Raw genomic sequence first — 27826 nt, 5'->3', positions numbered from 1 at the left:
CCTCAGTTATTTTCTCTTTATAGGCCAGCTCCTCCGAAAAACATAAGCTGTCTCCACTGTTTATACTTCCTTAGCCACCACCGTCAAGCTCTGGTGCCTCCACTTCACTGCAGTTGCTCTTCTGCTTCATAATTGGCCCCTTGAATCAACGGTCTTTTCCTGACGTTCCTGCCACCAAACAAAATTCACCAACCTCTCCCTTGTGCCCCAATACACCTTAGATTTCCACCACAGCCCCAGTAATATTCAACTGCACTTATTTTTATATGTCTCTTTCCTCTAATAAAATGTAAACTTGTTGAAAGATGTTTGATTTATCGCTGTGTGGCCAGCACCCAGCACATAGTAGGCAGTACTCAATATACGTGTTTCAAATCAATTAATCTTATTAGTTTCAAACACACTCACCCACTAAAACCCATCATTTACCTACTCTTATTCGTAGGAGTAGTGAACACAGAACATTTTCTGAGTGGGAAGACAACTTAGAGATCATCAAATCTTGACCTCTACCTTCCTTGGTTTCATAAATAAATACAATGATATAGAAAGAAGTTAAATGACTTATCTACTATCATCCTGTTAGTTAGAGGAAATGCTAAGACTACAAGATAAATAAAGAAAATTCTTGGTTTTGGTTCTAGTTAGTGGGATTTATTTCTGATCTCCCTGAATCTAAATATCAATGCACATGAAGGCGAAAGGTTATCTGTAATTTATCTGCTTTGAATACTCTTTGTCATGGAGAAAAGAATTATATATAATCTTCTTTTGCTGTAAGTTTTTATCGGCTAAATCAAAAGTGAAAATTAAGCATGAAACTAAAATGCCTAAATATATATTTATAGTACAGAGCGTAAGAACTGACTGTCTTCTCGTTGTATTGATGATACACAACCAGTGCGGGATCCACCATCAAAGAGAGTTGTGAAAAACACGGAGAGGCTTTAATGACAAGTCTTACATGTAATTAAAATTTAAAATAAGTCCAACAAGGCTAAAGAACCAATAAAGCTCAGTTTGGAAAAGAGAAGGTAGAAAGGAAATTTAATAATGCTTTATGTCTCACGAATAAGAGCTATTACCCACGGTGACTAGATACCCTCTACCGCCATACTGGATAGAACAAGATAAAACAAGTTCAAGATCATAGCACACAAAGTTCAGAGTAGATGCCCACTCAACATAATTAATTTCCCTAGCTCCAGTACGTCCACTGGGAGGAGCTGGAGAGAGGGCGGGGGGCTGGGTAGGCATTTTGAGGTTGACAACATGGCAACCTGAACTGTGGCTAGTAAAACCTGAATAAACTAAATTTAGTGATCCAAAGTTACTTTTTCCTCCCACAGCCAGAATCTCAAGAGAACTGCTGTAAAACACATAAAGTCACTGCAGCAAAAATCTTCCCTGGAAATTTGATGCTGCAGTTGGCACAGCTAACCAGTGCAAGGAGAACTTATTGTACTCTAGCTATCAAAACGAGAGCCTGGAAAATATTAAATTCATTGTCTGTTTAAATCGATGCAATAAACTGGGATTAACTACATTTTTAATGGTTTCTTGCTTTGTTTGTATCTCCAAGAGAAATAGATACATAATCCCAAAAGGGGAAGGAAAAAGAGCCATTCTTTGAGTAGCCAATGCTAAGTGTTATCTAGTCTGAAAAAGGTAAGGATGGCCCTCTTTTCCTAGGACAAGTTTAAAACACCTCAAAGAAATTTAAGATGGGAAGAGAGATCTGTTAGATCCTTAGTCCACCCCTTTCCTAAGGATAAAGTCCCTGGACACAGGACTGAAAGCCTCAGTGAATTAAAAGACACTGGCTGTATTAGTTTGCTAGGGCTGTCACCAAAGTATCACACATTAGGTGGCTTAAACAACAGAAACTTATTTTCTCACAGCTCCAGAGGCTAGAACTGAGACCAAGGTGATAGCAGGGTTGATTTCTTCTCAGGCCTCTCTCTTTGGCTTGTAGGCGGCCATCTCCTCCCTATGTCTTCACATGGTCTTCCTTTTGTATGTGTCTATGTCCAAACTTCCTCTTATAAGGATACGAGTCGTCATAAATTAGGGCTCATCCCAATTACTTCATTTTAACTTAATAACCACTTTAAAAACCCTATCTCCAAAGATAGTTACACTCTGAGGTACTGGGATTAGGACTTCAACATATGAATTTGGGAAGAATACAGTTCAGCATATACACTGGGTTAATGAATTTTTTTTTTTTTTTGAGGAAGATTAGCCCTGAGCTAACATCTGCTGCCAATCTTCCTCTTTTTTTGCTGAGGAAGACTGACCCTGAGCTAATATCCATGCCCAGCTTCCTCTACTTTATATGTGGGACACCTACCACAGCATGGCTTGCCAAGCGGTGCCATGTCCGCACCCGAGAGCCGAATTGGCGAACCTGGGGCTGTCGAAGCGGAACATGCAAACTTAACTGCTGTGCCACTGGGCCAGCCCCTTACATCATTATAATTTAAAAATGATAGAAACTCCTGAGAAGTAAACTTAGCAGACACCAAACTTACATAATGGGAATTTAATATTGCCCTTGGGAGACAAAAAGTCAGGTTTTAATGTACCACCCACTTACCCATCCAGTTTTCAGTGAGTGCCCTCTATGTGCCAGGCACTGAAGCTAAACGAGAAAAGCTGATCAGGAACAGATGGTGAAGAGCATTGGGAGCCAGGCTACGGAAGTGAAACCTGACATGACAGGCAGCAAGAATGACACTGAAAGATTTTAAGGAGTAAAGTAATAATACCACGAGAACATAGAGAATGCACTATAAACAGGAAGGGAGAAGGAAGCTCTCGCTGTATGTTAACCAACGGCAGAGAGGCTGGCAACATGGTCAAATTGTAACACTGTTTTTGAAGGAGATTGGCCAAGTCTTTTTGTGAGAGGAAGACAAGGGATTGGGAGTGACTCTGAATACTTTATATTTAACATGGGCAATTAGTTAAATAACATTTCCTTGAGGAAAGAAGAGGGCAATTCTGAATGTCTGTATAACATCTAAGTGGACAGATCTAATAAGCAGCTGGAAAGACATTAAAATGACAGCAAAGGAAGAAAAAGAAGAGAGATGTATAAGTAACTCTAGAAAGAATAAAGAAAACCAGGAGGGAAGAATGCTACAGAAGAAAAGAGAAAATGTCCTTAAGAGATGCTTGTCCCTTGGGAAAAGTGATGCAAGAGAGTTCAAGCAAGATGAGGGCTAAAAAGAGACCACTGGATTGAATTACTAGGCACTTAGTACACTGCACTGGGACTATTTATCTGTCTCAACCTGCTAGCCTGCGAAGCTTCTCGCAGGCAAGGATGGTTTCACTGGTGTCCAGTGCACTGCCTGTTGCATAGTTGGTGCTCGAATGATCTTGATGAATGAGCAAATTACAGGGAGGCCAAATTATACTGCACTGAGATGAGAAAAGAAACTAAAGGAATTCTGTGTGAGTGAGTGAATAAAGCCTAGTGGAAAAGGATGAAGAGAGAGATGGGAAGTAGAGCATGGGAAAGAGAGAACTAAAGGGACTTGTTTATTTGCACAGAGTATAATAGTAGCTTGAAGTGAAGTTGACATGATGGAGGAGAAAGAACAGGGACCTCGGGATCAGGTAGAACCGAGTCCACCCTGAATTGTGGCTCTTGGGACAATCCTTCTAGGCCTTAGATTTCTCTCCCCTCTTAATTAGGAATCAGGAACACCCACTTCAGCACTGTGAAGACTTATTTCATTTTTTTCCTTCCAACTTTAGCATGTTTGAGACTTGAACATGTTTGTGGACTGAGAAGAAGGAGCCATTGGAGAAAAAGAAATCAAAAACACTAAGGGAAAGGAAGTGAAAGATCTGACTTGAGAAAATCATTCAAGCACCAAGGCAAAAACTAGAGTGAGAAGACGATCTTGACCCGCTGAGAAAGCACAACAATAGTCTTTAGCAGGTGTCATAAATGCCTACAGGGCTGGACAAGCAAGGATCTGAGGAAACCCCCAATAAGTGTAGGACAACAGGAAGTGGTGAGGACTGTGTCGACACAGGGTACAAGCCCCAGGTGAGAGGAAGCTGCCACACAGCTCCAGATGACTGCTGCCACACGAGAGAGCAAGCCCAGGTTTTTAGCGAAAAGTTAGAAATTGAGAATTTGTGAGACATTTTCTGGCTTTTAAAACAACGTATAGTCCAAACAATATATCATCTTGAAGGCCAAGAAAATGAAACCTCTATTCAACGCAAGTGAGATATTTTAGACATTAAAAAAAAAGTCCTTTTGTGATCCACAATACTTGGGAGTCTAGTGCAAATTCCAGGCTTCTACTTTAGGAATGAAATGTGGTCCTTTCAAGCAGGACAGAGAAAAACAGAAAAAGAGGGGTGTGGGGGAGAAAAGAGAAGGTAAAGGATTCCATTCTGACATGCTAATCCACAGTATTTACTGTTAAAAACTTGGGCTCTAGACTTGAGATTACAAATAAGGCTCTACTACTAACTGAATGACCTTGGAAAAGTAACGAAATGCATCTAACCTAAGTTTTCTCACTTGAACACAGAAAATAATATCAGTATTTACCTCGCAGTGTTGCAGAGAGTAATAGACGGAACAAAGCATTAAAGCACTGAGCTGTTAGAGAATATTCAATAAGGAATAGCTGTTGTTGCTGTTATCGTTACATATATCTTCAGGGTGGCTGGATATACAGGTCTGCAGCTCAGCAGACTGACACGGAAACACCCATGTGGAGCAATCAGTGATGGATTTCAATGGAAACGGTAGAAATGAATGAGATTATCAAGGAAACTGAATAAATACAAACGAAAAAAAAGAGGACCAAGGACAGAACTCCAGAGAATACCAGACTTATGGGGCAGCTAGATGAGTCTAAAAAGAAAATGTACAAGAGTTAAGAAGACAACCAAAAGAAAGTGCCCCAAAAGTCTAGGAAGGAATTTCAATTTCTGTTAAATGCTGCAGAGAAGTCAAGCTAAATAAGGATTGCGAAGTGTCCACTGGACTCAGTGACTGGGTCTCTGGGAAATTTAGCAAGAGTAGAGAGATGCACAAAGTTCTGACTCCAAAATATCTAGACTTTTAATTAATGAGTTGTTTAAAAAGATGGCGCAGCAATAGGAAGAAACACAGATCTCCAAAAGCTCTACAGACTCTCCAACTAAATGCCCAGCTTCAGCTCAAAATCACCTGTGAATGTTTAGCTGCATTTAATCGGAACCCAGCACGCCTGTGACTGCACTATTTCTCTTATGTCAGCAAGGGGAGGGCAATCAAACCGAAAGGCAGAACTCGGTCCTTACCCATAGGAAACTACACATTATTTTCAACATGTTTTAACATAAAATTTTAAATATGCATATGATGATAATATACCTCATTTCTTTCAAACAATATTGTATAGACAAGCAATTACTCAAAGTGTGTCATTTTACTGCCACAGGGCAAAGTCAAGGTCTCCTCCTCCAATTATCATTATTGCCTTATAGCTATCATTTCACTGGGAGGGGAAATCACAGGAGCTAAGGATATTAATGGGCTGAATCATTCACACACTTTTGAATCATGTGAGAATCTAGGATAAAATTAGTCATTCTTGTAACTCAACCAAGACTCCGATGGATTTACCCTCTCCAAAACATCCACTGTTAGATGTTTGGCTCCCAAAATAACATATACCCAGTGATTTACATTTTGGAAATCATACAGCCTTTAGAAGTTTGTTACAAGCACACAGTAGTGATAAGCAATTTGATTTGTGTTCTGCTCAGTACGTTAAATATCCCAAGTTCTAATTCACAGCCAACTTGATCTAAGCCTATGGAAAGTGCTTTCATGCTGGGAATCCAGAGAAAACTGCCTCAATTGGTCCTAGAACATCCATTCAAAAAATATTTACTGAGTCCCACTTGGGTACCAGGCATTACAATAAGCACTGAGACATTTAAGGAAGTTGGCCCACACTTGTGACACACCACCAATCCAACTGGTCATGCACAGGGTAAATTTATATAGGCCAACACTGTCTCCACCTTTATGTAGCTAAAAACCTTGGTAAAGTTTTTATTGAAAGGCATGTCCAGGCTAAGAATCATTATGCTTTCACTAGTATAACCTAATTGCATGTACATAGGGAGACACATTATATTTTCTACAGAGTTTACTGTACTGCCTTTGCCCTGCTAAAAAAAAAATATCACACGTTAATGATGACGAGCATAGATTATACCCTTCATTTCATGCCAGTTTCTGTTGTCAATTGCACAATCTGCACTGAACTCTGTTGGACCCAATTATTTGTAGTTGAGTGAGTTTCCTAGTGCCATTATTTAGTTTGACTTCTGACAAAACACTTAAGAGAGAATACTTCCTTGTTGACCATTATGACACATCGAATGGACTTCATAGTTTGCCAAGGTGTTGTAACACACCATTATCGAGCAGCAGGCAACCAGACGTGGAATGATCTTTCCTCCTTCAAGCCTTTCAGAATAATTTTGAAAATGAATAAACTTAAACATGTGTGAGTGCTATTGGTCTAGTTCTAATGGACCAGTCCTGTTAGAAGAGACAATTGTCTAACAGACGGCAGTTGAGCGAAGCAACCTGCCATCTATGTGCACTTGCTAGTAAACATTTATGCTTTTGAAAATTACTCCTACAAATTTCTCATGGTGCCATTCCCATTGTAAGATTATGAACAACAGGAATCACTTATTTACACAGAATACAGCATTAGGATTCTCACACACTGGGGAGTGGGTGGGGCAAACTGCTGATTTTGCCTCTCTGCGTCTTTTTGTGTGTGTTTTTTTGCCTTATTTTGTTTGTTTTGGCAGAATTCATAGAAACATGCATTATTTATTCATCCATTCAATAAATATTTACCAACTGCCTACCAGACACAGGCACTATGCTAGGCACTGGAGATGAAATAGCAAACAGACTAACCTGGTCCCTGTTGTTCTCAGGGGGTTTGGGATCTAGGGAGGAAACAAGTATTATTCAAATAGTCAAATAAATACACCATCACCAACTGTGGTAAGTGCTGTGAAGGAAACACATCAGATCAGACAACCTTTTTAAGGACTGCTCAATTTAAATACAGGTCATACCGAGGAGAGGGTAAGATGAGGATTATTACTGTTATTAACAACAATAACAAACACTTTGCACTTGCAAGCACCTTTCATCTGAGTGGTTCAAAGCCTTACAGACACAAGTATCATTATCCCAACTTTACAGATGCGAGGAATGGGCAGCTCACAGTACTTCAGCGTCTTGCCCAAGGTCATGCTGAGTCAAGGACAGATGGTTTCAACTCATCGAACCCCCCTTGCAACTTAATTTTGCTTTGCATGTGCCTCTAAGTAACAACTCAGAAAGAACATTAATTTTAACTTATGAATATTTAATCTTAGTTTTATGAAAACATACTTCATTTCAAGCATATATCCTCAAGCTTTAGCAGTCATTTGTTAGTTCTTGGATGAAAAGACACTTTATTCTGAATCTGAAATTGTCTTTCCTGTCCACCATCCCTCTGTCATCCACAGAATTACTAAATGCCTCATTTATCACTACGGTATCTCACTCAAGATTTTGCAGTGAAAAAAGTACAGCAATGGGTTGATGCTAATAAGACTTACTGGTCTTACCAAGAATCCAGAAAGATGATCTTTCAGAATGCTAACTCGTCTACTAAAGATTCAGTCCAGTGCTACCTGGGAGACAACACCTCATGAGGTTAGAGTAATGTCCCACAGGATGCTTATTATCCACGAACAATATATGACATTGTTTCTCTGATAGCCAGAACATATGGGCCTAGGAACCAAGGGACAAAGCTGAACTAGTTACACATCTTCTCCTCCCCTACTCATCACACCTAATAACCAACTTGCATTTTTTCCCCCATGGCTGCAACTCTAGTTCTGCTGGTTTAAGAGTCTCTGTAACCAAGAGAAGAATGATTTCACCAGGGGACTCAACAATGCCTCCACTGATTTGGAAGCTTAAATTGCAACCTAGCAATTTTGAGCTCCTCATGACACTGAACAGATAGATAAAAAGTGAGGTTACAGAACTGGTTGGGGCAATGAATCTTGATTATCAAGGGTAAAGAGGATTGCTGCCACAGAACAAGAAAAGGGAGGTGTGTGTTTGGAATCTGGAATACCACCTGGTTTTGCCATGTCTAGTGGTAAAAGATAATGGAAGTCATAAACAACTCCATACAGGTGGGACCATCAAGAACACAGATACCCAGGAACGAAAGCCTAGGTGTTACAGTCAGATGAAAACATACAATCAACTGAGAGTTGGCAAAGGGCAAAACGAACATGGAATGAGTGGTGGAGAAAGAGAGTTAAAAATACCAACTATGGGTTCAGGACCAACAGCAAAAGCTAAGACTGAAGCATCCACTGATATTTCTTCCTTGGTCTGACACATACATATTTATGTTATTATTTCCCTCTTTCCTTTTCTCCTAATATTTTATAAAAAGTAAGTTCGTGGCTCACTAGTTACAGAATACCATAATGGCACAGTAACAAAAGGAGTAAGTGTGGCCCAAATATCCTGGACTTGGCAACAGCAACCGATAAGATGTTATAACTTTCTCCCTTTTGGGCAAAGAGAGAGTATGTTCTTCACTTTTATGAGAGAGAGCTGCAACATGACAGTAGGGAGCATTTTGTTGTTGTTGCAACTGTTCAAAAACTTAAGCCTGGAAGAATACAAAGTTTGAGCAGCCAAGCTCACTGGTCTAGAATCTTTTGAACACCCTTCCCATGTCTGGGGAATTTCCTACCTTAGGAATAATACCTCACTGGGATAGGAACCAGAAATTCACTTTCTCAGCCTCCCTTGCAGCAAGAACACAGACATGTCACCTTGACCCTTTGCCTGTGGAACTTCAATTCTTGTGAATGACATGAAGGATGTGTAATATAGAAGGTGTCAGCACAGTCCCTGGAACCAGATTACCCAGGGATTTAACCTTCCAATCTCAGGTCTACCTCATACTAGCTGTGTAATCTTGGGCAAGTTAACTAACCTCTCAGAAACTCGGTCTCCTCATGTATAACTCCCCAAGTCATAGGGTTGTCATGAATATCAAATGAATTAATGTACTTGTTAGAGCTTTGAGGGGTTGGCCCCGTGGCTGAGTGGTTGAGTTTGTGCACTCCTCTTTGGTGGCCCGTGGTTTCAACAGGTCAGATCCTGGGCACGGACATGGCACTGCTCATCAGGCCATGCTGAGGTGGCGGCCCACATAGCACAACAGAAGGACCTACAACTAGAATATACAGCTATGTACTGGGGGGCTTTGGGGAGAAGAAGAAGGGAGAAAAAAAAACAAGACTGGCAACAGATGTTAGCTCAGGTGCCAATCTTTAAAAAAAAAGAATTTAGAGCTTTGAAATACAAATATAGTAGCCATTTGCCACATGTGGTTATTTAAATCCAAATTAATTAAATAGAATTAAAAATTTAGTTCCTCAGCACACTGTCACATTTCAAGTGTTCAATAGCCACACGTAACTAGTGACTACCTTTCTGGGCAGCATAGACACAGAACATTTCCATCACTCTAGAAAGTTCTACTGGAAAGCGCTGACTTACAGAACACTTCCTGGCACTCAGTAAGCACTCAAATGATAATTGGTGCTATTATTTTTACTAGTATTACTATCATCATACTGTTACTATTGTTCCTATTTTTTGTTACATTACATCCCCAGAATGCTTTTTTTGGTGAGAAAGATTGTCCCTGAGCTAACATCAGTGCCAATACTCTATCTTTTTTTTTTTTTTGGTATGTTAGTAGGCTACTGCAGCCATCTAGGCAAAGGTGGTGATGGCACAGATTGGGGTGACACCCGAATAAGTAGCAAGAGGTGGTCAGATTCCAAATATATTTTGAAGGCAGAGAAACAGAGTTTACTGACGGACTAGATAGGGGCTGTGAAACAATTACAGAACTTTTAGGACAGCTTTGATTTCAGCCTGACTAACTGAAATGGTACAGTTGCCATCTTCTGAGGTGGGTAAGTCTGGAGAAACAGCCAGTTTTGGAGAAAGAAAATCAAGAGCTTAGTTTTGGAAGGTTAAATGTGAAATGCCCATGGGAATGAAATGAAGTGGAAATGAAAAGAAGATAGTTGTATATCTGAGAGTTGGTCTTGGAGAGAAGACATGGTTATAGCTACAAACGCTATGAAAACTGCTTAAGCACATGGTGTTATAAGAGTTCATGAGAGTAACATACTTGGCGGACGGAGGTCAGGTGACGTCAGGGAGGGCTGTTAAAAAGGAGTGCTACTAAGTTTGTGAAGGGAAGAAGAGCTAACTATTTGAATGTGAGAGAAGAGCATTCCCAGTAGAAAGAATAACGTGTGCTAAGGCCAGAGGCAAGAGAATATTCCAAGAACTAGCATAAAACAACGGTAAAAAATGAGACTACAGAGTTAAGCAGGGGAAAGAAGTTTGAATTTAATCCTGAGAGTAATAAGGAATAACTGAAGAATAAAAAGTCAGGCAAAATAATCAAATTTCCAATTTAGAAAGCTCTCTCGAGTTTCTCTAGATAGAAAACACATCATAAGAGAGCAACACTTCACGCAAGAAACTTGCCATCAGAGACTGAAGATCATGAAAACGAGGGTGGAGGTGGGCGAGTTAATTTGAAAATCAGTAAAATTTGAAGATGGAATACAAGATATGAGGAGCTAGGAGGAGCAGGGATGATAACCAGGTTTATGATGCAGGAAAGTGGGTGGACAACATTGCCATTTACTAAATTACAGAAGCCCAGAAGAAATCAAAGGGAAAACTTGTCTCCGGGACTTGCTGAAGTTAAGGAGCACACTTAAGTGGAGACGTCAAACAGATGATGAATTCATGTGTGTGATTCTCAGACAAGTGATCTGGAATGGAAATAAGGATTTGGGCCTCAGTGGCACAAAGACAGTAATTCAAGTTATAAGCACAGATGTTCTCTCTCAGCAAGAGTGTGCAGTGTGACAAGAGAAAAGAGTCAAAGAGCAGGTAGGAATACCAAGTTTAATGGGTGGAGAGATGAAGTAGGCTCCACCAAGGAGACAACGGAGAGGTGGCCAGAAGCTGGAAGAAAAAACAGATGTGTGTTGTCATGACAGTTAAGGAAATATAACAATTCAGGAAGGAGGGAGTTATCAACGGCAGAGAAGTCAAATAGAGAACAACTGAACAGGAGCCTCTGCATTTTTACTAGGTGTGTAACCTCAGGCAATTCCCACAACTCCGGCAGCCTTAGCTTCCTCATCTACACGACAATGTTATATTACCTATTGTGCTTGGTGGTTGTGAGGAGACATGGTAATGTGTATAAAGTACCTACTACGCTGGTAGACACACTAGGCACTAAAATAATACTCTATTTGTATTACCGCATACCTTATATATGTCAGGAAGGCAGGCCGAGGTAACAAGGAGAACAGGGGTTGAAACCATGATATTACACAGACCCAATGGCCATGGAGGGCAGTGTGCAGTTCAAAAACAAGCAATGGGCAGAAAAGAACTAGAGTTTTTTTCCTTTTCTTCCCAATGTTTACTTTCTCCTTCCTTCTAAATACAGTTTATACTGCAGAAATTCCCAAGAGCCCGTCAAGGGGACCTGTTTAAGCATAGCTTAACAGTTACACAAAGAACTGTGTTTTTGCAGCCATTTGTCACAATCACCGCGAGTTGGTGATAACAGACTTCATGTTTTTAACAAGGGCAGCCCGCAAATAAATAAATAAAAGTTCTGTAGAAATTAGATCTATTGATTAGTGATTTCAAAAATTCTTCCAACAGTTTTTGAAATGATAAGCCAGGTAATGTTTATCAAATGAAATATTCTAACTACATGATTAAGGAGACCTTTGAACAACCAAACTGACTTTCAGGTTAGTTTCGACAATGGCATAATGACAGTCACAGAGAAGCTTCCCAGATGGCATTCAACATACACTTTCCTATTAAGGGTTAGGTTCTACCCTTTCTTGCTCTCACCTCCTCAATGATACAGGGGCAGATGGAACTGAGAAAAATCTCTCTAACACTTCCTTTTTTAATGTAAGAAACACTGTGTTTTATAAAAAAGAGCTCCCCTGATCTTTTTTCATATCTAAACTGTTCTCATCCTTCTAGCATAATTTCTTTCATAGCCTCTTTGCTTTAGAATTGACTTTGCGGTTCTTTCAGTGCAACTCTCAATACACAAAGCCTTCGTTCCATTCCCTTCCCTACCTGCTTACTCTGTATTACATCCACCAAAATTCAAGATCCCTAGAAAAGTCCTAACTAATGAAGATTTCAATTTTCTTATACACATTTGGATGCACTTCTCTTTTCTATACAAATTGTTGGTGATAGTAAAGCTTATCTGGCAGTAAAGAGGCATCTTGTTTTAGAATCTAAACAATGAAAGAAGTATTTCTTGCTCCCAGTCTGTGTGAGACTTCGTGTGGAGGAGAGACAGCAGTAGGAGGGATATATATATATATTCTTGGTGTTTTCTATCCTGAAGAAAGCAAAAGACCTGGAAGGAGAATGGGGCAGTGCTAAGTTTCATGGAAGCCCTTTCCTTCTGGGCATTCTGGCCCAGGAAGACCAGCCTTCAGCACCTGAAGTCACTGGGGAGTACCCCAGCTACACGTGGCTGAAGTGAGGGCTGTAAAAGCTTCTCCCCCATGCTCCATGTCTTCCCTGAGTCCTCCAGTCACACCATCCACAAACTAGACGATTTTAACCAAAAGAATGAATTTGCCATTTATGTTGCAATCAAACAGAAAGAGAAAGCTAACTGATTTCTTCCTTCTGTTCTTGCTAAGTATCTATAAGAAAACCTATTTAACACGACCATAAGAACCGAAAAAAATAAGCAAACTATCTATTTTCAGGATACTATATTTTTCTCTAAATCTCTAAGCTAACTTCCAACATTGCTAAGTGCCATGAAGAATCTAGTAAATTCTAGTGTTTGATTTCAAATCCCTTGTCTTTATACTATACCATATATTTACAGCACAGAATGAAGGCAATCCAAGGATATGAGGCTGGATCTTTCCCTCAGTTATCACATCTCACCCAACACAATAAAGACTATGGAATTACTAATGCTCCAACAATTCATTATGCTCCTTATCCTTTACCGGCTCCATTCACTCCAGTCTAGCAGCCTATCAAATTCTCTGATGTTGCCTTCTCTATAATTAATAAGGCTTCCTGATATTTCAAATTACTTCTCACTATTAAAGCTATCAAATTGCTTTTCACTTTCCAATTCACCTCCTGTAAGAAAGGCTTCCTGACTAAATGAAAATTAATTCTATCCATCACTAACCTAATCAAAAAGTCAGCGTACCACAGGAAAGTTAAAATAAACAAAACCAAACCAGTTAGATGCTTCACAGACTATAGAGCACTTTTTAGAATAATTTATATAATTTTATTCTTATTCTTCAACTCAGAGAGATAAAATAACTTCCTTAAACCAAACACCTAGTAAGTGACAGAGCTGAGACTACAGGGTGGCCACCAAGTTTGAAAACTCAGACAACACTATTTCATAATGCAGTGTAATGTTCTATCATTAAGACATTTATTGTGTAGTCACCTACATCTCCAGACCTGGTGGCCACCTGTAAAATCCAGATCTTTTAGCCATAACCTGTTTTCCTTGATTCCCCCACACATTTTACTCTGGAAGTGCTAAAGGCAGCAGCAGTCAATGGAAAATACCATCTAACACTGGGACGGTATTTAAAAATTTATAAGCCAGCTTTCATACTCTGTTTTCCAACTTAATTTCACAACAACCTTGTGTGTGGAGATTAAAAGAGGCAATTAATATTTTCTGAATGCCACTTTGTGAAGCCTCACCTACTGTGAAGACATGAAGGTAAGTACTTTACCTAGAGTATCTCATTTAATCCTTGCAACAGCCCCATCAGGTACTATTATCCTCTTTTTACAGGTAAGGAAACTGAAGATTTAAGATGACAAGTCACTAGCCCAGTGTCACACAGTTAGGCAGAGGAGGAGCAAGGATGAGGGCAGGTCTTCTGATTCCAATTGCGGTATTCTTTCCCCTATCCCAGTGACACATTCTTTACACATTCCATAAAACGCCACATACTGACCACATCACTGCCTTCTTCCATGGAGAGACTTCTCCCTCATTGTTTATAAAAACTGATCATGAACAAATCTGTAGGCTAACCTGGCAAGAAGAAAAAAGTTACTCAACCTGAGTTAACCAAATACAACTTAAGAGTATTGCCTGGCATATAGCAAGCTCTAGAGAAATGTTAGCTAGGCTTACTGTTATAACGGGAAGAACTGAACATTTTAATAAATAGAAACATAAAGTATCTCGTTAAAACTAGAAAAAAAGATTTCTTTTTATTTTACTTCAAACCCCTAAAATTCCTTCATATTCACACCACTGCCACTTTTAAAATATACCACAGACAAAAAGTTCTTAAAGGGTCAATAATACTGGCTCCTCTAAAGTTTTCCTTCTTTCTAATATAACAGTTCCAAATAACAGTATTCTTTTCCTCAAGTAGTTCTTTAATACTACCAGAAGCCCTCTCTTATGCATGTCAAATCAATGTGATGAGTCACTTTTTGTTTAGACTAAATGTCCCAAATCTTTACCTTTGGTAAAATTACAATAAGATATGTGTGAGACCATAAGCATACTTCATAACTGAGATGAGACAAAAGCATTCTTCATCCCAACTGAAAACTACAAGAGAAAGTCAATTCAACAAACTACACCTGTCTTGAGGCATGAAGAGGTCATGAAAGAGCCTTGAATTACACTTCAAAAAACCAAGATTCAAGTCCCACCTCTAGAGACTAACCACGCGACCTGAGCATGTTCCTGAGGCTCAGAGTCCATCATGTCTACCTTACCGAAGGTTACTGTGATCATCCAAGGGGTCAGAGTTCCAAGAGTGCTCGCTCCTCATCCCTTACCTGGGGCAAAGAAAGTTTGTTTCAGACTCTCTTAGTCAAAGGGCCAGGGGACTGGAGTAGAAACTGATGACATTTCCAAATCAAACCATCAACAGCCCTAGGCAAGTATCAACTAACTGGGGAAGCCAGAAGAGAGGTGAATTCACCACCATCCAGACCGAGGTTAAGTCCTCCAGAACATTTTAAACACCAAACTGATACCCATACTCCAATGGGTTTAGAGTTTTACAGGAATTGGATCACCATGAACTGTTATGATTAAATCATTTTAATTGGCAGGCCTGGAAACCTACCCATCGAATGTTATTTTTATCGGGAATTGTATTCCGTGATTCAATTCAGATATCCAAACACTGGGAATGTACCTTTCCTCCTTCACTCTTCAGTAGTGTGGCCATTCAGATATGAGATGTCAGATGAGGACTGTCAGGATGTAATAATTATATAACCACTTATCTTTTTGGGGGTCACATTCCTATTTTGTAATCTCCTTTTTATCTACAATTGCCCAGTGAGGTAGGTAGGATAAAATACATTATTACTCTCATTTTAGAAATGAGGAAGCTCAAGTACAGAAGTTACATGACTTGTCCAAGGTCACAGCCCAGCAGAACAAGGAGTAGAAGCCAGATCTTTTTTCCCAGGCCAACACTCTTACCAACCAAACACCAACTGCTTAGAAAAGGGGGAGAAGGAAGTAAAGGTGATTGTGGTTTATTCAGACTTTCTTTTCAGGCTAATTTTGTCTGGCTTTGTGAATTTTCATTAATTTCCTTCTTCACTCTGGCCTGATGAGTTAGTCACTAAAACCATCAGATCAGAAAGTATAAATTGTTTTAAATTATTTCCTCATTGTTATATATAGATGTTCAACTTTGAGTGTTTCATAATAAAGTGACTCAGGAACTCAGCAAGCCCAGTCTACATTAGTCACTTGTTGAACTGTTACATGAGATTTATGCAAATCTCTCGGGAGGTGGAGGCAGGAGGGGGGACAGAAATAAACACTTACCAAAAAGATGACTAAATTAAAGACAAAAAGTGAATTTAAAACTTACACATTCATCCTTCCAGTTTAAGCTGTGGGATGGGAAAATAACTGTGAGGGAACAAGACACAAGTCACCTATTACCATTTATTCTGGGTTTAGGTGGTTTAGAAGAGTTCACTGATTCAAATCAGCTCGTGGTGGACATTGTTGTGGGAAGAGAAAGAAATTAAAAGTGAAGAGGACAGAACACTAAGACTAGGCCTTCATAGAGTACTTTTACCTCTCAAGTGCTTTCACGGATGCTATCTCATTTTTAAATCAAGAAATCACTCTGAGATAGGTAAGGGCAGATATTACTAAGTTCATTTTGCAAACCTGCTTAAGGTCACATAGCTATTCTGCAGATGGGTGTAGAGGAAAATTCAATAATTAAACTGAACATTAACACCAAACAATTTACTACTGTAATGGGGTCATACACACTCTACATTACAAGGGCAAAACACTTTAACTCTCTATGCTGGTAAAGCAATTCTATCCATTACTATTATAGCAAACGTGGGATAACATATTCTAATTTCATCTATATTATTTATAGGGGCTTTAAGTAATATCTTAAGAATTTCTTCTAAGAAAAAACAGCATAGATGTTCTTGCCGAGGCTTTTTAAAACACAGTATAACCACACCTCATGCATCAAACAATTTCTGACTTTGCAAGAGGGATGCTCTAAACACACCCAGGATTTAGTCCATTTAGAGTTCCTCTTTAGTATTTCATGTGGCATTTTGGGCTTCTGTTTCATGTTGGAGCTAAAATAAACCTCAGGGTGACACAGAGTAACCTGATGAGTACAGACGGTCTGCTCCTTAGTACCAATAACAGTCCAAGAACCACGGACAGCTGAGGCAATGGGAAGGCAGGCATTGAAGTGCATGAGACCCCCGGGTGTCAGTCAAGGGGAACGGAAAAAGCCAGCAAGTCAGGATGTCTGGAAATCAACCATGTGATGCAATCGTATTAAACTATTTTCGGTTATTGTTTCTATTTTTAAGCAACACTGACTTGGACTTTCTAAATATCACTTTCCATTAGAAGATAATTAAATGATTACTTTAAGACAGAATAAAGGATAGAAGAAATAATTATACTAAAACTGTTCATAATGACTGATTGTATTGCTCTAGCCCATGAGAAATGAATATAAGGATTTTCACTATTTTAAAGAATGCTGTATTATGTGACATAAATGTTTCTAAAAAAAAAAAAAAAAAAAAGCAGCCCAGGAAAGAAAAAATTCAGAAAGCTTCATATCAGGTTGGCCATGACACAAAAGAATGAAAAATAAAGTGTCCGTATTGCCAGAAGCTTCATGCTTTAAGAGAGAAACAGAATAAAAATCAATCCTCCCCACCCTGTCAATGACAGTTCACTGGGCGGGGGCTCCACTTCAGAAGGAAAGAGCGTCTCCTTCCCATCACAACTGAGAACTCACACAGGGCTTGCAAAAGGACAATCCATTTACACTCTTTCTGTCCTTTCACTTGTCAACAATTTAGAGACTGCACATTTGAAATATAGCTGACAATCTGCATATGATGTATCAGAGGAATAAACCCAACACTTTTTTCTCTCCCAATATTTTTTCAAGCGGGTGCTACTAATAAAGTAAACAAAAATTACTTAGAGATGGAAATATAGCTCAATAAATATTTTCTCTGTGCATTCCTGAATTACCGAAGTTCTTCCTTAGTTGTCTGGTTCTTACCTCTAGTATGACCCCCCTTGTCGCCATTAACTAGCACATGTCAAAGGGCACAATCCTTTTCCTGTTGCTACAGACATAAGCAGACTTACTGATCAGGGGATTTCAACCCCAACAGGCCATATGCCATACTGCTCACTGGCCTCTGCACTGCTATGGTCCCCTAGATTCTGCCCAATACTTTCCAGTCACTACACGATGAGCACTACGTTCCCCTAACTCCCCCTTTGCCTCCATTACCAGAAGGCTAAGGAAAGAGGCCCTGCCTTCGACCTCTCAAAGAACATCTCTGGCTGGTCCCAATGGTTTCCTCTACTCTCCAGATTTTAACTCAAAATTCCCTCCCAGAGATCATTTAAATCTGATCAAAGGAAATGACTTCTCCTTTACAGAACTCTCTGGGCAACTTCATAAATTACTACGACAGACCGTTTTAGGTGCTTTCACGCTATCACTTTGCATCATTATCAGAACTATATGACCTATACCATCATGCCCACTTTAAGAAGAAACTGGGCTCAGTTAGAGTGTAGAAAAGGCAGAATTTAAGCAAAGCCTCTTTCCCATTACTCTGAATTTTTTAAGCATGTTTTTATTGTCTCTGTCAAACTATTTCTCTGTTAATATTATTTTATAGCTGTTTTGGGTACACGTGTCAAGAGGCTTTTGTATCTTCATTAGACTAAGCATACTATTGGCACGAACTGAACAACTTAATTATGAGATTAATAAACAAGCAACTGCTTTCAACTCCACCCTTTGAAAATGCATTCATTCTACAGTGACCCTTAACGTTTGGTGATCCATTTCTCGGTTCAATATACTTTCCCCACCTCTCTTCTACTGCCCAAGCCCTCTCGGTGCCCATTAGCACAACTGCTAGATGGTGCGGAAAGGCCTAAATCTCAGTTATGGTGAAAAGTTTGATATGGAAGGAGGCTGGAGTGACCATCGAAAACAAGGGTTTGATGCTATATATGGACTATGCCCAATGTCAGAAATAAGCATAAATTTGCTGTATTAAAGAACATCCACACCATTTAAACCATTCAAGTAATAAGCTGTCAGGACTGCCTGGTGCCACTGAGGCCAAGGTGTTTGATAATCCTATTAGGCACCCTCTCGCCTAACTGGAGTGCTTCGGTGAGCCAGGCCTTTCGAAGGCCTGTATGCCTTTCCTGCCCACACTGCTGCTGTGTCCCTTCTGTCTACTCTGTACTCTCCTCTCTTCCTTTCCTAGAAAACATTTCCTTCTCTCCACTCTCCTGGATCAACACTCCACACAGGGGTCCTGTTTGCTTCAGAGACACCAAGAGCCAAGCAATCACTGCATGTTTTTAAAGACTTTTCCCTCCTCTTTTTCACTGTTGGAATAACACATAGTCTTTTCAGAGGGCTGGCCCTTTCTTGATTTTCTACAAAGAATCATCTCTTGGGCCCACTGCAGATCAGGAGTTTGATGTCTCCCCAGTTCCGTGGATACCATAAAAATACTAGCACAAACTGCTGGATCCATCTCTTAGCCTCCAATGTAGGATAAGGGGGTGGAGACTATAGAAGTATTTCCCAAAGTACGTTTGTTCTGTAGAGTCCTTCGCCCAAAGAGGTTTTCTAATTAAATAAGTTTAAGAAATGACCAAATACACCTCCTTTGGAGAAGCTCAATGCATAAAAGCGTATTAAAGGGTTTGGAGTCTTTAAGGAAATTCTTTTAATCAAGCATTCCTCAAACTTATTTGACCACAAAATCCTTTTTCCCTATTATACTTATTCACATCCTGATTAATTTATTATGGAGCAGACTTTTGAAAATGCTGTACTGGAGGCACATTAAGGCCTGGAAGAATGTAAACGTTTCATAATCCTGAATAAAATCCAACACCTAATACCTACAAAACACTAGGATGGATTTCTATAAACTAACCATGAAAATCAGTCTCAATATAGACCAGAATGTTCACCTATTAGCAGCTACTTTACTTGGTAAACTAAGAGATTTATATCTAGATTCTTTCCTATAGAGGCAACTCAATTTGTGAAATACTATATCCAGGCCTAAGTCTCTGTGTATTAGACAAAATGCTACCAAACACAACCTTAATTTAGGAATAACTGCAGACAGAGCTCTAAAGTACTGGAATAGAAGTTAATTAGCAGTAATTATAGAAACAAACACATTCTGGGGCCAAGTAGCTGAAGAGTGAATACCTCAAGTCAACTATTTTTTTTTCCGGTTAATTTCCACACCTGGGCAAGATTCCTATAGAGAAAAGCTCATATATGGAGCATGTGGAAACTTTTGACAAGAAAGGTGTTAAGAGACCACACACCACTCTGGGGTGTCAAATGTGGGGGTCAGGGAGTGGAGAAGAGGGTATTCTCCAGTACTTTCCCATTTGGTTCCAAGAGATCTTCACTAATCCCACTGTCATCTCTCACTTTCTTGCCATTCTGCTGACAACAGTAATTTCCCTCATGCCCATCAATCTCTGTCCTCGAATTTTATAACCCCCAAACTAATTTCCCCTCCTTCTTTTGTCAATGATTCACAATGTGGGGCACATTCTTACATTCAGTCAGTTGATGATCATAGCCAATAAATTACATCCTCTGGCCTGAAACTTCCTTCAGATACTATAAATTATTAGCCTTAGAGCGAGAAATGCTCCCCAAATCTGGTTTAACTAAAACGGTAACTCCCAAGTTGTAAGATACCTCATAAGATTTCACGCTAAAGAAGTGGATGTTAAGGTAACTTTAAAATAAAGATTTACAAAAGGCAAAGCTTACCAGTTGATGAAGGGTGAAGGGTGAGGAAGTATAGGGAAGTGATATTTCAAAAACATTCTAAACTAGTTGCATAATGACGAGGCTGAGGTAAGCTATACCTTTGACCCACCTCGTTCTTTTATTATATCTAAGATTGCGTTGGTTTCAACAGCTTATGTGAAGTATATTTTCACTTTTCTAACTCTCAACATATTAGTTTTAAAAGGCAGATTCAATGTTCAGGTTAGCTTATCAAGCAAAAATCACAGTACACAGGGCATATCCCTGAACGGATTTATAAGAAGCAACACAAGTAAACCAATCTGGCCCCTAATTGCTCCTGTTAGGTTAAGAAGAAAAATACTCTCCCTCCTGAGGCTTTTGGTAGGAATTGCTATAAAACGCAGACAAAAAAAACCAAAAACAAGTATGTGGCAGCAATTCGATTTAAATGCTTTAAAATCTTATACAATCTGTAAGATGCACGTAGCACAAAAGAGAGCAGCAAAGTGAAGAAAATATAAATATTTGGATTTTCCAATAAATTAACATGCTGAAGCAGCACATACTAAAAGAACAACATACAGGTAAAGTCTGACAATTCTTTTAAGATTCAAAGTTTGTTAAAGTAAAATTACACAATTAAGTATCATGATGAAAAAATAAACACCAAAGTATAATGTGAATCTCAAGCTTTAGTTACTTTTGCTAAACTCTAGGACTAGACTGCTCATTAAAAAGCAGAGAGGATGTATATTTTATCACTGACTGCTAATAATATGTGAAACTAATATGAGCCTGTTAGCCCATTTATCATTTAGCTTCATGGTGCCCATCCTTCCTCACTATGAGACTTAAGGTTATGAAAAAGTTGCAAGGACCATCCTCATGACAGTGGTTGAACTCTTTATCATCTCTTATTTGAAAAAACACGTTACTGGGAAATGGATTTGAGGATTCCTTGAACTGAACTGGTGCCCACTCTCTGGAATCTGAAGCCCACAGGATGAGACTACACGTTTTATTTTAAACAATCACATAAACACAGAATCAGAAATATACAGTATTACCATTGTTTATTCAATACATGATAAAAAGTCTCGTTTTAAGAGGGATAACTCCTGTTTAACTAATGAAGTGACTTGAGAAGCAGAATATCAGTAATGACGTTATTCTTAAATTAACTACTGCCTTGACTTGCATTACTAAGCACAGTTCCTGGCACATAGTAGGCACTCTACTATCTGTGAACAAATGAATCATTGACCAACCTGAGGTGGGTTACTCAAGTACTCTATATACTTTAAACTTTCTATATATAAAAGTAGGCTTTCTCTGGCCTAATTTTCTCAAATTAAGTCTTTGAGTGATCAAGGCATCCTGAAACTCTGACATCAAGACAATCAGAAAAAACATGCTTCCATTTCATGCAAAAGTCACATAAACACATAAGTTAGATATTTTGATTCCCATGTTGAGGATCATTTGACTTTCATCTTAGATTAAATTTCATTTCCTCAGGAGGGAGTCCCCCAACTCCCAGCAGATATTATGCCCCCTGAGTTATTAACTCTCCTTGAACACTTTATTTTCCCTTTGTAGCACACACCACAACAGTCATTAACTAACATCCATATTGCTCTGTTAAATGCTTGCCTCCACCTCTAGATTTCAGAGGACATCTTGAAGGTGAGGCTCATGTGGGCTTTGCTGATTGACCTCCTCTGTCTTGCACCTAGAAGTACCTGGCACACAGATGTTTAGTAAATATTTCTTCAATGAACGTTTGAGAACAAAAAGCCAGCCAATGGTGCCTCTTCAATATATTCAAATAATAAAAGCTTAGATATCAAGGGAAGAAACATTAGGTCATCAAAAGTCTAATGTTCAGAACTTCACTCTGTTCTCAAGAAGAAACTGAGAAAAGTTTTTCCCTGGCAGTAACGGTGATAGAAGAAGTGACTGGACCACAGTATATCTGTGCGCCATTTTACAGCTTTCAAAACACTTTCATCACATGTATAGTCTCATGACTCAAAGTCTCCAAAGACCTCATACAGAACTCTCTGGAGCTCCACATGAATGTTTTAAGGAGCTGAGACAAGTATATAACCCATTTATCCTGAAAGTTTTTATAAATGACTTATCTGGGAATCTTTCAGTGTTCACTGTATAATACTCCCTCTACAGCCTAGCTGGAGAAAAGTCCTAATTTTTTTTTAAGTTTCAGAGCACTGAAATAAATACTGATTCCAAATAAAATCTTCAGGCATTGTAGAATATAGTAGCTCTATTTTCTCAAAGAACAAAGACAGGCGATCTGAGAGCTTCTGCTGGATGCCAGAAGGATCTCCCAGGGATTGTTGGTAAAGTGACCCACACCTCTAAGGTTCCAAAGTAAACTTATTAAATCTTCTCATAGGTATATAGCCTTCAGAATTCTATGAAGGTGAGAGTAGGAGACAGACATCTATTTAAATAATAAACTCTAATGCTCTTTGATGATTAAAAAATTGTTTTAACTCATTGTGACTATATGAAAATTCATAAATAGAAAGACCACAGGGTGGATCAGAATCTGGGCAAATGATATAGTAACGCAAATACTGTAGCTCTTAAAAGTTTATGACAGACTGGAAGTTAAATGGGACCCATATGGGTTCCTATTATCTGTATTCTTTCCTAATTATCTGACTTAAAACAATTTCTTTGTTTTAGAAATCATGAACACTTCACATTGTAACTTAACTAGCTTACGTCTAATCCTATATGATTCTTGAATTCCAGGGTAGGACAGGTCAAAGCCAATAAAAGTTTAATTTCAAAGCCTTGTTGCAATAAAGTGAGCAAAGCAAAGTACTTGCTTTTAGGAAAGATCTTGTCCAACCTTTCTAACGAATATGTTTGGAAATCTGAGTTTACAATAACATTTTATCTTATACCTCCATCAAATTTGATGAATGTCAAATTGTATCACAGTATCTAATCTGATTCACATAATAACCTTGTGAAATAGGCAGGCCAAGAATTTCACAGATGAAGAACATGAGGTTGCAACAGGTTATATTTCTTGACCCAGGATCATAACTTAGAAAGTGGAGGAACTAGAGTTGGAAGCATTTCTGACTCCTAGACCATTGCTATTTCTACAGAACTACGGTATCCTGGCCCCTCTCGAGCTGCTGTTCATGCTTTATCCCTCACCAAAACAAGCATTAAGATAGCAGCATCCATAACTTCAGTATGTAAAGAGTATATAGTATATAAAGAGTGTAAAACATTTCCCTCAAAATAATGGTCATATCCTTACTATGTCCCCATAAGGTTTTAGGTCTTAGATACCTTCTAAAATTATGACCTACCATTCTTGGTCTTGTATCAATCTTATATAGGGAGCACAACTTTGCATCAGAAAGGAAAATAAACATATTTTCTCCTCTTATAAAAGACCAGGAATCTTCCTGACAAGCACCAGAATCACTAAATCAAGTTGTTCCATAGTCTACTGTGAGGTTAGGGCTGAAAAACGGGATAAAACTTAAAGTATACTTCTTCCTATTTAGTAGGGTGAGGGTAATAGATGAGGCCTCAAGATCAAAGAAATGCTGTTAACTACTGAATGTGGGTAAGGGTGAGGGTTTGTCTTTGACTTTTTTTAATGAGTGATTCAGTTTTTTGAAAGGGGAAGAGTTCAACTCTTCATATAAAAATACCTTAAGTATCTGTGAATCCTAGAGTTTCATAGAAAAAAAAAATCCACATTAAGTTCTTTAACTTCCAAAATCTGGTTTTCTTATCTATAATGTACACTGTGCTGTTACATTTGCACAACATCAAAGTTAAAGATAGAAAGGGCTATCAAATATCCTCCCAAGAACGTAAGGGTCAAAGCAGGATGGATCTATGTAATAGGCCTAACTCTGGTCTTTGGTAGCAAATACACTTTACTCTATAAAGTCAGCTTTGTTCTTTTAAGTCAGTGGTTTTCAACTCTGGATACATATTAGAATGAGTTTTTAAAAATGTTGGGGCCCCAATCCTGCTCCAGACAAAAGAAATCAGAATCTCTCCAGTGTAGGGATTGGCTGATTCTAGGCGTCAGCTGGAGTTGAAACCCTCTGGTCTAAGCGCTTTGTCAGCCAGTTTCAAATGTTTCAACATGATGACATTTTCATATTTTCCCATGAAAGAAACAGCCACACTACCAAGACTAAAAGTCACAATGGTTAGAAATATCAGAATTCTACAAGTTGAATGAGTTTATCACTTGGATATAAGCAGACATTCTTAAGTTAGTCACAAATACTAATCATTAAAAAAAATTTTTTAAGGAAAAAAACAGGAAAACTTCATATAACCATGAACATATAACTGTGTAACACTCTTTTAAGTATGGCTTAAGTATTAAACCATATTTAAAAATTTTCTTCCACTGAATAGTAGCCAATCTTGTAAAATATTTGATTTTTGGAATTTTCCCATAGATATAAGTAGAAAAGGCAAATAAAGAAACCAGAAGTACAAGACATCGTATTACACAGGTATATGAAATCAGTTCAAAAGGGAGTTTCCATTGCTCAGAGGACAAAGGACTTCTCAGAAACATTACTGCAATCATATTGCTCATTTCTTACTCAACATGGTACTGCTGAAAAGGATGTCGCTATGTTCCCACCTTAACTGCCTTATGCGTTGTTCCTGTGACAGCTGGAGTCAACAAAGATAAGTTTGCCTTCTGGAAAAACCAAAATGCCAACCTTCTTATTTTTTAAACTTGCTCTAAAACTCTTCTACATTATCTGATTCTATGAATTTTGCAACAGCTGCACATTAGTTAAAGCGGGAGAATGAGTTACTAAACCTGGTCTAAATTGTAGGCTTAAGCAAATATAACAATAAAAACAAGTTCTATGCAATTTTTAGCATTTTAAAAAAATCTACTCATACTCGAAGGAGGCTTAGACTAAAAACTGAGACCAAAAAAAACGTAAGAAAATCTAAAATAAATGTAATATCCTAATTAGTGGGTAGCTGGGAAAATATTTAAGATTCCTATTGTATGAACTTTCTGATTAAGAAGAAATTAATAGGTGCTACAGTAAGGATGAAAAAAATATTAAAGGTTAGAGAATAATTTTGACTTTGTGTTTCTATTTCTAGGTCAGTGAGTTGTAACCAAATATAAACAGGAGAGAGGTATAAACTTACATGATTTATCGCAGACTGAACAGCCTTTACATAATGGTTTAGTTCTCGATCCATTATAGCAAATTCGACCATTGCCTTGTCCATACTGTATTCACTACTCACTTCAGCTGAAAGGAAAAGAAAGCAATTATGATTTTCCACTTCAAAGGACATGTTGGGAAAAAGTTGCACCAATACAATCCCTATCAGTCAATGGTCTAAATGGTTTTGTAAAGATACTACATATTTTAAAAAACTTTCTCAATATACGCCTGCTTCATTCAAAACTCTGAGAATCACCCAGTAGAAGGCCCAAAGGTAGAAAGGAAGCCTCAGACTCAGGGGTTCCACGCTGTGCCACTTGCATGATCTTCAATCAGTCACTCACTACACTTCTCTCAGCCTCAGTTCCCTCACCTGTTAAAGTGGCCCCATTATATATCTACACAAGAACCTCGCAGGATGGTTAAAGATCAAATAAGGAAGACCTCTACTTCTAGTAACAGTAGGTTGGGTTACGTGGACCAATTCTCCTACTGAAAACAACTGGATAAAGCAAAAAAAAGAAGACATCTCCTTAAAAATAAGATAGTAAGAAACAACCAGGGCAAAATTAGGGGAAACCAAAAACAAAGAAGCAGAGCACAGAACACCAAAGTCACATACCCTCCCCAAGTAAGCTGGGTCCCCCCCAACTCCTCAGAATAAAGATGAACCGGAAGTAATCCCACCCTGCTCCTCTGGACTGCAGGGAGGTTGGCCTTGGCCACTGAGCACACGGGGAAAGAGAGAGAAAAAACAAAGCTCTTTGCAGCCTGGGTTCCCCTCACCTGAGTGGTCTGAGAACCTAAGCTCTGATCATGGTTGTGAGGTGGTGTCACACTGAAACTACCCACAGGTACTCCCTCTGGAGAAGACACTTTCATCCTAGGCCTCAAATAATCCTACAAATAACCATTGAGGATAATGATCAGATTACCAGGGGAGAAACATAAAACAAAAATAAAAACAAGGAAAAAATCTTACAAACCCCCCAAAAACAAGCCACCAAGAATAAGAATCAGCAGAAACAGATCCACAAATGTTTCAGATATTGGAATTATCTATCAATTGGAGTATGAAACAACCATGCTTACTATGTTTAAAAAATCTTAAAAGTGCTTTCACATTGTTTTTCAAGCTTTAAACATATAATTCAGTAGATTAGGAAAAGATGGGGAACACAGGATAATAAAAACTCAAACATTAAAAAAGACGAATGAAAAAATAAAGCTAAGTTACTTAAATCACATTTGGGAATGCACATACTCAAAGACTCTTCATTCAAATACCTTAAATCAGACAAATGTCAATACTTCTTGTCTACTCTGAAGAACAATAAGACAGATCATCCAAAAGTCATGAAATAATGTAAAATCCACTTACATTTTAAAATGATTTTCCTAGACTTAAAATTACGCTTTAATTTTACAATAGTCAGTTCTAAGTACCTGCCATAAAATACCCGCTGGGTTAACCTGCTTCTGGTAGACTACCTCTTAGCTTGTACCATCCAGATTTCACAGAATGTACGTGTTATCTCCATACAAGTTTTTTTGAGGCAGGGAGAGAGGCAGTGTTTTCACATAAGAAAAATTTTATTTACATTCCTAAAATTAAATACAACATTTTAAACAAAATGGTGTGTGAGAAAGATCTCAAGTCATATTCCAAATAAAACTGTTAGACTGTCAATCACAGGTCAACGTTTTGAAAATGTCCAAACATCAACAAGGAAGATGTGTTGTTTAGGTGTTGCTGATACCAACGTGTATCTGTTGCTACATATACAATAACTGTTTGTTAAAAATCAGATTAATTGCTTAATGATCAGGAAGAGAATTTTAAACAATTTGTATCCTAACACGACGGTTTGTGACACATATAGGCATTTTACTGTATTTAGTTACATTTTAGTAAATTAGTTAAGGGTTGTGGGTTGACCTGTAATTTACTTTAATTTATTCCATTTAAAATAATACAAAACAGACTCCTGGCTTCACACAAGTCTTATCTAGTTAAAAGAAATTACGGT

General features: G+C 38.5%; 1 protein-coding gene across 4 annotated transcripts in view; it reads right to left on the bottom strand.

Moving 5' to 3' along the window:
* NSMCE2 (NSE2 (MMS21) homolog, SMC5-SMC6 complex SUMO ligase) overlaps positions 1-27826 on the bottom strand; it is a 226572-nt gene that overhangs the window by 149523 nt on the left and 49223 nt on the right. For all 4 annotated transcript variants that reach the window (XM_001497639.6, XM_005613276.4, XM_070222486.1 and 1 more), the window contains one exon: positions 25774-25880. In XM_001497639.6, the coding sequence (XP_001497689.3) occupies positions 25774-25880 (107 nt within the window). The remainder of the gene's footprint in view (positions 1-25773; positions 25881-27826) is intronic.

This window comes from Equus caballus, chromosome 9 (assembly GCF_041296265.1).
Source record: "Equus caballus isolate H_3958 breed thoroughbred chromosome 9, TB-T2T, whole genome shotgun sequence".
NCBI classification, from domain to species: domain Eukaryota; kingdom Metazoa; phylum Chordata; class Mammalia; order Perissodactyla; family Equidae; genus Equus; species Equus caballus.
Note: the sequence above shows the minus strand (reverse complement) of the source record. Positions and strands in the feature narration are given on the sequence as shown.